Raw genomic sequence first — 12,094 nt, forward strand, 5'->3', positions numbered from 1 at the left:
ATATATATATATATATATATAATTTTCAAACTATAAACCTATCTTTTGACTTGGTGTATGGTATACACCTGGGCTTTGATTTTTTCCCTAATATAAATGGCTTACAGTCGCATTTGCAATATGCAACTTTAGTTGTTTTGGCTTTGGATTAATTGTCAGTTGCCCCGAACCATTGATCTCATTCTAAGATTAACGGTAATGGTTGAGGATATAAATATAATCGTTATGAGTTTTTCATTCATTCAAAACCTCTAATTTCTTGAGAGAGGTTAGGGTTTTCTCTATATTTTTTGTTCACCTTCTCTGCTTTGTCTTTAACCTCTAGTTGGACGTTTTCAATGATTCGGAGTAAATCCTTCAAAGATTTTGTGTGATTCAGTGAGAGAAGAGTGTTTAGGATTTGGGTTGAGTTTCTTCGGTCCATTGAAGCAATTCCAACGAGTCGTTTGAGGGTCTGGGCTTTTGTAAAAACTAATTCATAAGGGTATAAAAAATTTGAGCTCATTCTGTGATATCTTGATGCCTTTGTAAAAAGTCCTGGTTTCATTGTTCGTTGAAATATTTGTTCGATTTGTTCATTAGTCTATAATTTTGTATAAATAGTGGTATTAGAGCCCGAGCAACCTGTTCTTGGACCTTTGATGGTTGATTGACTATGGAAAATTAATTTTCATAATTAAATTTGGTTCAATCTCTTCAGATCTCAATTTTTTGCAAAATCCTTTGTCTATTTTGAAAGATTTAGTAACTGGAAGGTTTATTGAACCTTCGATTGAATTTCTACACCAGAAAATCATTTTTTACAATTTGTCTAATTTTGATCTTTTTGGATCTTGCTTTTTTTAAACCCTATATTCTAAACATATTGCACGACAGAGCCTTCGGTGGGTGTCATGATTACAAATCACTTTTTTGATTCAAATATATGAGGTTTCTTACTTGGACTCGGGTTGAAACCCTAAAGAGGAAATAAGCACAAAGGACCATTTGAAATAGCCATTTTTTCACTTTGGCCTTTGACCAACTAATAGCATTAAAAAAAAAGAAAAAAAAAAGTTTGGAAACAAAAACTCGAAAATACCCCTAAAACCCAAGAAGCAAATTCACGTTCATTCTCTCTCTCTCTTTCTCTCTCTCTTGCACAGAGTCTCAAACAGTCGGCTTCTAACAGTCTTACTGACAACACCAACCGACACTGACACCACACTTCAACCACACCGGCGATAGCATTGAAGTTTAGCTTTTTGTAATGAACAAATAAATTAAAATTTTCAATTTAATTCTTTTTTTCTCTTTTTATGCATGAAATTAATTTGAATTTAAAATATTTATGTTTATATTAAAAATTCATTTATAAAATTTAATTTTATATTAAAAATCAAATATAATTATTTTATTTTTATATTTATATTTATATTAAAAATTCATTTATAAATTTTTTAATTTAATTCTCTTTTTTTCTTTTTAATTAAAAATTCATTTTCTTAAACAAATATTTAATTTTTCGATTTTAATAGATTAAGGTGTATATTATTTATATAATTTCCTTTTGTTGAATTTTAATTTTAAATATTATTATTATTATTATTATTATTATTATTATTTTTCTTTTTGGTAATAGAGTTAAATTTTTTTAATTGTTTTATTCTTATTATAATTTACTTATGAAAATACATTTTAATATTTTTTGCATTTTTTATAGTTTTTATATTTTCTGAAATTATTTTGTTTAATTTAATATACATTTGTTAATTTGTATGTTTCTTTAGGTTTTCTTTATTTTTTTATGTTTGTCATTTTTCTAAATCATTTATTAGATAAATCTACATGTTAATTAGATGAATCTACATGTTAATAAATTGGTTCGATTAATGTTCTATTACTATATTTTATTCCATTCTTCATTATACAATGTTCTGAAATTCGATTTTTTGCAGGATGGATTGCCATCTACACGTAGAGTTGAGGCAAATGCTGGGGAAAGCTAAATGAAATATTAGTTTCGACAGTTTTACTACAGTACTGGAGCTGCTATATGATCAGCACGTAGATATCTTATGCCAATCCTTGCTCTGGACCTTGTATCAGTTGAGGGAGGTGTAGTACTCGGGACAGATCATCGACGCACTGCTATGTCGGTTGTTTAGTTCGATAGACGGCGATGCCCTCCACTTCGACCTCGGGGGCAAGATCGCTAGTTTCTCTATGTTGGAGTTTGCCATGATCCCTGTATATTATTTTCTGTATTTAAATACTTAATCTACGATGTTAATTATTTACTAATATTATTTATTTAAGTAAATAATAGTTGATTAAATAATTTAGAAATAATTAGTTTGGTACATGGTCAATATTAAATACACAATTATTATTCATAACCAACTAAAAATAAATATTAAATAAATAAATTGTATTACACATCTGTTGCATCATTATCCTGCAGAATTTAGCTTGTGAAAAGTTGTCGTGTATGTCCCATTGCATTGTACCTACCGCACTTACGAAGTCGAAGAAATTCTCTGATAGATGGTATTCTAGATGTATGTCTATGTCTAGGGGTACGTGGTCCGATTTTTGGTGGCAACAAATTATTTAGTGACAGAATATTGTCGGAAACTTCCCACTTGACTTCGTTTGGTACAGGGAATATTATTTCGGCATACGATACTCTCCAATGATTAGTCTATAGTAAACACTGCACAAGGTGTGTGGTGGAAATCCTTTATGCATAGCCACTGACTCTGCATGTGCAAATGAAAAACTCTCTAACTGAAACTATCTACACATGCATGTGTTACCATTCAAGTTCGCAATGTATTCGAAATTACGTACACATCTCACGGAGAAGTGAGACTGATCTAGTAGTTCTATGCATATCTTTTTCACCACATCTAGAGTTTTGAAGAGTTTATCTTTATGAGCTGGGGTGAGCACACTTGTACAACTCTGTGATTCCTCACGTCGATTATGAAACCACTGTTGAAGCTTGTCACGAATGTTATCAATCATTGCGAGAATGGATAACTCTCGATCCTTCTTGAATAAGGCATTGAGTGACTCCGCATTGTTCGACATCATCATGTTGTATCGACGTCTTGAAAAATGTGATCTTACCTAATGTTTGATCCCCATGCCTGTTTGATACTCTCATACAGCATGCGATTTACTGTCTATTTCGACCATGAACTTCTATAACTCTTCAAAACTGTAAGCCTCTGTAGGTCTCCTAAACAACGCAATGATGTCCTTACCTCGATACCTGGTCTTCAGGTTTCCCTGTATATAGTACATACAATTATCATGATGTGCCTCGAGGAAGGCTTCAACGATACCATTTATTATTGATTGCCTTCGGTCGATCACGAATGCAAGGTACTTGATGTTCCCAATTACTTCCTTCAACTTCATGAAGAACCAATGCATTGCTCGATCATTCTCTCCATCAACTATGAGAATGCAAGAGAGTAAATTTGGATGTTGACATCTTGACATATTGCAATATTCAACTTGCTCTCGTATCTAGCCTTAAGGGTTGTACCGTCGACTAGAATTAAGGGTTGCATCGCATTTTGAAATCCTCGAACGCATTGTCCAAGGGCCATGAAGAAATACTTGAAGCGATTCTCGTCGTTCCTCTCAATAATAAAAGTCGATTCAGTATTAATTTTTTCCATGTTATAGCAATACCTGACAAATTTAAATAAACAATAACCAGAATAAGTAATTAAATATTAAATAAACAAAAAAATCGAAATAAATAATTAACAATTAAAATAAATATTAAAAAATCAACTAAATAATAAAATACCTGGCCAATTTAGCATAACTTTCCTCGTCCGATCCCATTAAATCCTCCAATGAGCATTCTTTAGCTTTTCAAGCCTTCTGATAGCTCATAACCATCCCGTACTCTTGACGGACATTATTAATGATGTCCAAAGGTCTGTAGATCATTCGTGAGTCCTGAAACTTGTGCATTATTTCTCGACCAATAAACCATGCTCAGACATGCCTGTGGTTATTTCGACGAATACCCACTTCGCAAGTATATTCCCGTGCATACTTACGAATTATAAAGAACAAAGTTATGTTTCAAAGCAATCTGGTGCACATCTTCTTGCAAATCTTTCTTTGTTTCGAATAGTTACTCGGTATATAAAACTTCGTCATCAAGAATTAACTGTGAACAATTAGTGGACCGTGTACTCGGTCCAGCCTATAAGCTCTCACCCGACTCCTGTCTCCGGAGGGATAGAGCATTCAAATCCTCATTTGTAAACGCATTTTTATTCTTGTTGTCTTCAACCGTCGAGAAAATTCTGTACGTAACAGTGAGATCATTCACTATATTGGGAACAACTGTATCAACAATAACCACATTGTCTTCATTAGTTATCTCCACTGTATCCCAAAAATCATTCATATTACAATCCCCTCCATCGAAATCTTTGTGCTCACCCTCGGGGACGTTCTTCTCCACCAAAGTTACACAAATAGAAATCAAATATTTCTAGTTTAATTCAATTAAAATCTGCATTTCAGCGTCAAAAGTAACCGTTATAGGTGAAATTTTCTTGAGGAATAGAAATCCTAATTCCATGTTGAATTGAGAGGGATCGACTTCGAGCGAGTTCTGTAACTCATTGTATATTTCTGCATACAAAATACTTGATGTTATCAGAGTTGCAATATAATCGCATCTTTCACTCGTCCATTTCCACACCCATCGGTCATTTTTCTTCATTTCAAATTCACTAAAGTAACAAATTGGGACTGTAGCCGATGCCATATCTACATTAAGAAATGACAATTTATTAAAAAAAATGTAAATACATGGAATAAAGAAGTAAAAAATTGAAAACAGCCGACGTCAATTTGGTTTTTAGATTTTGCAGTGAATTTTTTTCATCGTTCTTGCTAAAAAAATTATAGATATATTTAAGACTATTAAAATTTATCTGCCTATCTCGAAATAAGATTTAAAGATTCAAACAATATACTGATTTAGCTATAATAAAATTAAAAATAAGTAAAATATACTTACAATTTCGAGTGATGGGTGTGAAAAATATTTTCTTGTTGAGCTTTTGATAATTTTGTGAGATCTCAATGTTGAAGTGGATGAAAATTGAACTTTCTTTTTATTCATGTTGCTCAAACTGTTTTGGTTTTGAAATTTACGTGGAGTGTTTTTAATTATTTTTTATTTACAATGGGGTACTATTATCTTTTTAACAACTATATATTTTTGTAATTACAAAACGTAAAAAAGGCAAAACTGTCATTTACATTTCAAAGGGCCATTGTGGTAAATGTGAAAAATGATTGGTCAATGTGGCAAAGTGTTTATTTGACTTGGGTAATTTGAAAAGTACCCCTACCCTAAATCTAGTAAACCTATGAACAAATTTTGAGAAATCTTGATTGTAATTTACAACTGGAAACCTTGTGTAGGTTGCCTTTGATTTCTATTCCCATCCATATTGCTTATGATGATCAATGCTATAGACCACCACTCTAATTTGCAAACTCTTGACACTCGCTCAATATTTTTCCCTTAACTGTGATAAGTTATATGAAATTAACTTGGTGTTGTCTCTGCATGTACTTTAATATGCTATACAATATTTGATATCCACTGATCTTGTGATTAAGAAGTGTTCCAAATTGAACCTTGACCTAAGAACCTGATTTTCATGAAATCTTGATAAATTTGGACATTTGCTAATCATTGTTTACATTGTAATCCTATAATCTTACATCATCATCCATATCACTTTGTGTTCTTGAATTAATATATTGAGTACTTCATTTAGTATATGCTGTATATTGCTTTGATAATTCTTTGTTTGAATTTTAAAATTGAACCTCATATTTGTTATTTTCTATTAGCTTGCAAAACTTGTTTGTTCCAAAATTTTTTCAAGTGGGCTTGTCATTTATCAAAGAAATTCATTTTGTGTTTAAATTATTTTTAAAAAATTATTGGAACTACTTTTGAACATTGGGTTTTCAATGGGAAGAGTGATTTTCCCATTTAGTAACAAACAATTAGAGGACTCTTGTACTAGGGAAAAAAAAGTTTCTAAAGGAATAACTTGACAATTTTCTGATATGATGATTGCTGACCAAAAAAATGAAGCTGATGAACTTGCCTATACTTTTATCATATTGCATTTGTCAAATCAAATATTAAGAAAAAGTAAGGAAATTAGACACTACTAAAGCCATGTGGGATAAATTGAAAGAACTATTTTTTCATTAAATCTTTACCAAACAAATTGTTTCTCTTGGAAAGATTTTTTAGGTTTTTTAAAGATTCTTCTAACAAATTAGATGATAACTTTGATACCTTCAATAAGTTAGTACAAGACATTACTACTACTGGTGATAAGGTGTTTGAGAAGTACAAAGCAATTATGCCCCTTAATATCATTTTTGAGGCTAGAGAGGTCGGGATTGTCATCAAATTTGGTAGAGATTCTAACTCTTAATGTTCTCATCAGTTCCTTATGGAGCAAAGAGTTGTAACTTCAATCTAATAAACACGATAGTAATTATAAGAGCATGTTTGTTAGAGGCATACCATAGAATAGGCAAAATGATAATCAAGATAGTCATAGTAACCAGGGAAGCAGTAATAATAAGAAGAAGAATAGGTGGAGATCTAGATCCTAGTCTAAGGTTAAGTATAAAAAAATGATATGTGTGTGAAAAAAGTGGTCACTTTATAAAAGATTGTTACAAAAAGAAAAAAATGAACAAAAAGAAAAATTGATTGATGAATGGAATGTATTTGAACCTTTTGAGACTAACAATGTTGATGTTTATGTCGTGATCGAGCTAGTTTTTTACTTGGGATCAGCTAATGTTGCTAGGAATTGTGATCAAATCCAACAATGGATCTTGGTTGCACTTTCCACATGACTTCTAGGAGCTGGATAGCAAATTTTAGAAAAATTAACGGAGGTGAAGTGGTAATGGTGAATAATGTTGCCCGCAAGTTTGAAGAGATAGGTAATGTGATATTGAATTTTGAAAATTGCTATATTTATATTCTTGAGAGGGTTAGATGTGTTTCTAATTTAAACAGATACCTAATTTCATTGGAGAATTTAGATGACATAGAATTACAAGGTAAGCTAGAAAATGACATGTTAAAAGTCTTGAGTAGATCTTGATTAGTGTCTAAAAGTGCTTCAAAGATATATCATTTACAAGGCATTTTACATTCACTTTGTTTAAAAACACTAATGTTAGTCTCTAATTTCAATTTGCATGCCGTAAATTCAATTTCCATAAATACATGGTTAAAATGTAATTAATTGAAATACGTATTTACATACATGTCGGCATGAATATTATACATTTGAAAGAGTATTTATTTGATGTATTTCACATGTATTTCCAATTTAGAACAAGTGGAGCAAGTGGAGGAAAAAATGTTGAAAAGTCAAGAATAGTAAACTGTCTCAAGCAAGAAGTAGCTGTTGGTAAAATGATCATAACTTGAGTTGCAGACATTGAACCAAGGTGATGCAAGTTGGATTGGAAAGATAAGACATGTATCTACAACTTTCATGTTTTGTAAGAAGTCAAATTCATATCAAAAGGTAGCCAAACTTACCGTGCAAAGTCCAGCCTGTTACTTGCTGGATACAGCTTTTTTGCCTGTGAAGCAGCACTTATTGTTTTTGTTATATCTAGAGTTATATAGATTTAATGAACCTGATATTTACACCATGGAAAGCTAAATCAAGTGATAATAATTTATTTGTTGATCATAAGTTAAATTCGCTGCACAAAGTATCTGAAAATTAGCATCAAGTTGCATGTTCCAGCTGTCTTGAAGCTGGACAGAAACAAGTTGCATTGTCCACTTGCATTTTGGATGTTCCTTTGCCTATAAAGGGGGACCTTGGCCATGATTTTGAGGAAATCAATTCCTCCCCATCATATTCTAGTTTCCTTCATTTTCCTTGTAGCATTTCATTATGTATTTCTAAACCATTAGCTAGAGCTAGGGGTGAAACTTTGGTGAATGCATAGTATTGTCTTTGATCTTTCATTTTGTTCTTCAATGTTCATCTTCTTACTTGGTTGAAGTAGATATTCTACAAATGGTTTTGGTTTGTTAAAGACTTTGATTTATTGTTGACAATTTTGGCATAATAAATGCTTAGATAATCTCTACATACCAGCAACTTATTTTGACATATTTTTTCAAACAACTTTCAAGATCTATCTTTTAGTATATTTGCGATCAATGTTTTATCTTCCATATGAGATCATTCCTTAGTTGATTTCCATATGAGTTAAATAAAAGATCAAGAGTAATTCTACTCATTTATTCGAAGTGAATCCCTAACGCTCTAGTGTTCTTCTCCATCGTATTTCCACCTACCGTTTACCACTCATAGAATAGTTTATCTCCTTTCAATTCCCTGTGGTTCGACCTCGGATTTCCAAGTTTACTACTTGTGACAACCTGCACTTGGGTTTGCAACCTTAAAGTTGTAGCAAGTTTCTGGCGCCGTTGCCGGGGATTTGCGTCAAGGATTATTTTCCGCTACTTTCTGTGAGGTTTTCTTCTCTTTCATAATCTTCATAAATCAGGTACACTCATTCCTTTTTAAATCTTATTACTTTAGTTATTTTACTTTAAAGGAAGGCCGAGCCTCCTTCGTTTTTTATTTTTTGTTTATTTTCTTTCTTTAAAGGGAAGGCCAAGCCTCCTGATCTGTCGTTTCTTTATTGTATGGTTGGCTATGCCACCTAATTTTTGTTCTTTACATCATTACATGGTTGGCCGTGCCACCTAATTTTTGTTCTTTACATCTATTTTATGTCATATTGGTATCATGAATTTAATTCTCATAGTCTAGTTAAAGATAATTGTGAAACTTTCTTTAGTAATTTATTTGACTCACCTCAACACTCATTCACATCTTCCACCATGGCTGATAATAAAAGCGTACATGATGAAAATGAAAACCAACAAGCACGAACCATGCGTGATTACTTGCAACCTCCTCGAAATTCTGCTCCTTCATGTTTCATTTTCCCTCTTAATGTTAATAATTTTTTATTCAAGCCAGGTATGATTCCTATACTTCCTAATTTTCATGGCTTAGAATTCGAAAGTCCATATTTGCATCTTAAAGAATTTGAGGAAGTATGTGCCACATTTAACGACCAAACTTGTCCCGATGAAATTGTTAAGTTGAAATTGTTTCCTTTTTCTCTAAAGATAAAGCAAAAAATTGGCTTAACTCGTTAAAACCTAGGTTTATTGGCACATGGCAAGAAATGCAAAGTGATTTTTTGAAGAAATTCTTTCCAACACAAAAAACTAATGCTTTGAAAAGACAAATCCAAAATTTTTCTCAAAAAAACCAATGAAGCGTACTTTCAATGTTTAGAAAGATTTAAAGATTTGTTAAATACATGCCCACATCATGGTTTTGAAAAATGGCGTACTATAAGTTTCTTTTATGAGGGCCTAGCTCCCGAGATAAACCAATTCGTAGAAACGATGTGCAATGGTAAATTTTTAAATAAAGATCCAGATGAAGCTTTAGAATTTCTAGATCATCTAGCTGAAAATTCTCAATCTTGGCAAATAGTAAAACCTATTGAAAACTCAATCAGATCTAGTCTTGCTAGTTCTAGTGGAAGAAAATATCAATTGAGTCAAGATGATGATCTAAATGCTAGGATTGCTAGTTTGTCTGGAAAGGTTGAAGCTATGGAATTAAGGAAAGTAAAGGAAGTTAAACCCGTGCAAACTGATGAAATTTGTAGCATTTGTGAAACTTTTGGCCATCTTACGCATGATTGTCCTAACATCCCAGTTTTCAAAGAAGTTTTACATGATCAAGCCAATGCTATGAATACTTTCAAAAAGCCTTTTCCTTATCCTTACTCAAAAACATATAATCAACAATGGAGAAATCATCCAAGCTTTAGTTGGAAAGATGATAATTGTGTTCATCTATCACAACCTCAAGTGCTTTCAAAATTTCCTTCTTTTCCATCACCACAATCAAAGACTCTTGAGGAAACATTGCAGTCTTTTATGCAAGGACAAGCAAATATTAATAATCAAACTTCACAAGCCATCAGTGAAATCAAGAGCACACTTTCTTCATTGACCTCTTCTTTGCGTTCTCAAGAGAAAGGTAAATTTCCTGGTCAACCTCAACCAAATCCTTCTGGGCAATTTAATGTAAATGCTTCTAGTTCCTCTGAAAGTCAACAAGAAAATGCCAACTCCATTACGACTCTTCGTAGTGGAAAAATTATTGACAAAACCATCCCTTTAAAAGAACTAAAATCGGGTGGGACTTCAAAGCAAGAAAATGATGTTTCCAAAAGTGAGGAAAAAATCATTTCTGAACCTAGTACTGAAAAATGTCCCCTTCCAGGTCCATTTCCTCAACGATTGCAATCAATTTCAAAACTCAACCATAATTCTGAAATTTTTAACTTTTCAAACAAGTCAAAATTAACATACCATTATTGGTGCAATCAAACAAGTTCCTTCATATGCAAAATTTTTAAAAGACTTGTGCACTGGCAAGAGGAAACTTAATGTTCAACAGAAAGCATTTTTTGACAAAGAATGTAAGCTCAATCATTCAACAAAACACTCCACCTAAATTCAAAGATCCTGGTTTTCCAACAATTTCTTGTGTGATTGGGAATAATAGGATAGAGCGTGCTTTGCTTGATCTTGGTGCTCGTATTAATATATTACCTTTTTCTGTGTATGAGCAACTTGGTTTTGGAGAGCTTAAACAAACAGCAACAATACTTCAACTTGTTGATCGTTCAGTAAAAGTTCCAATAGGGGTTGTAGAGGATGTTCTAGTTCAAATTGATAAATTCTATTATCCTATTGATTTTATAGTTTTGGACACACATCCTGTTTTAAATTCAAATGCACAAACACCTGTCATTTTAGGACGTCCCTTTCTTGCTACTTCAAATGCTAATATAAATTGTAGAAATGGTATCTTGAAACTCTCTTTTGGAAATATGATCGTGGAAATGAATATTTTTAACATTTGATTTTATTGAACAACTTGTTGATGATCAGTTTATTGCTACATCTTCACCTGATGCGCTAGAATTTGAATTTAACGATAATTCTACAAGTTCACATATAATTTCTTTGTTGAATTCTTTTCAGGAGAAAAAGACAAGTGATTGGAAATCAAAGTTTTAAAAATTTTCACAACAATCCAATATGTCCATGATTTCAAGTGTTCAAGGGCCAAAGCTCGATTTGAAACCATTTTTTGAGAATTTCTCTAGATTGGAAGAGTCCGTTGCTTTACATGATTCTAAAGATTGATATCATTTTCTCTTTATTTTATTTTGTATGTTTTTTTTTTCAGTTTTATAATGTTATGTGTTTGTTTTAGGTGTGTTTCTTTTATTGTCATTTTTTTCACTAATGAAATTGAAGGTTCATTTAGGCTAAGTTTATGCAGACTTTCCAGGTAAAGCTCAAAACCCGTCCCTTTGTTCTAAATTTTGCTCCTTACTGTTCTTCATATATTTTGCACATTTAATCTTTACATTGAGGACAATGTTTCATTTAGGTTGGGGGGAAGGAATTAAAAAAGTTCAAAAAAAAATAATAATAATAGTTCTTGTCGACCGATGATGATACTATTTGAAGTTGTTTTTATGTTATGAATTGTGAATAGGGGATGCTGCTTTGATTTAGTTGAAGCTTGTTCATGTTAGATTGATTTACATTGAGCACGATAATCATGAAAACCACATATTATTTAGTTGGATCAATGGATAGAATATGTGAATTCACTATGAGCAAAATAAAAAAAAATTCCTACTCTAGGATAGTTTGGGGTGGTCGAGCTGTTGAAGGGAGACATTGAGATAGATGTGGATTCCATGTGTGCTAAATTTTGTGTGGATTGCTTAAGACCAATGAGATGATAATTAGGTGAAATCTTAAGTTAAAGATCGATTTTCGAGAATAAGTGTTTAATGAGGGGCATTGCACTAATCATTCCATAGAAGGGAAAAAGCTGCCATGTTGTGAAGCTACCCTAAAAGAGCC

The 12,094-nt window shown here is 32.2% G+C and overlaps 1 protein-coding gene across 1 annotated transcript; it reads left to right on the plus strand.

Annotated features, from left to right (window-relative positions):
• The first annotated feature begins 9,010 nt into the window (after positions 1-9,010).
• Positions 9,011-11,757, plus strand: LOC111366801. Its single transcript, XM_022987497.1, has 7 exons — positions 9,011-9,098; positions 9,251-9,316; positions 9,423-10,446; positions 10,605-11,014; positions 11,195-11,207; positions 11,430-11,507; positions 11,718-11,757. The coding sequence occupies exons 1-7, from the start codon at positions 9,011-9,013 to the stop codon at positions 11,755-11,757; spliced, it is 1,719 nt and encodes a 572-aa protein (XP_022843265.1).
• The last annotated feature ends 337 nt before the right edge of the window (positions 11,758-12,094 follow it).

The sequence above is a fragment of the Olea europaea genome, chromosome 18, assembly GCF_002742605.1.
Source record: "Olea europaea var. sylvestris chromosome 18, O_europaea_v1, whole genome shotgun sequence".
In the NCBI taxonomy this organism is placed as follows: Eukaryota; Viridiplantae; Streptophyta; class Magnoliopsida; order Lamiales; family Oleaceae; genus Olea; species Olea europaea.

Coding starts and splice junctions, on each gene's coding strand:
- LOC111366801 (XM_022987497.1), top strand. CDS start 9,011: ATGCGTGATTACTTGCAACCTCCTCGAAATTCTGCTCCTTCATGTTTC. Junction 9,099..9,250: donor TAATTTTTTATTCAAGCCAG/GTATGATTCCTA, acceptor TTTTCTCTAAAG/ATAAAGCAAAAAATTGGCTT. Junction 9,317..9,422: donor CACATGGCAAGAAATGCAAA/GTGATTTTTTGA, acceptor TTCAATGTTTAG/AAAGATTTAAAGATTTGTTA.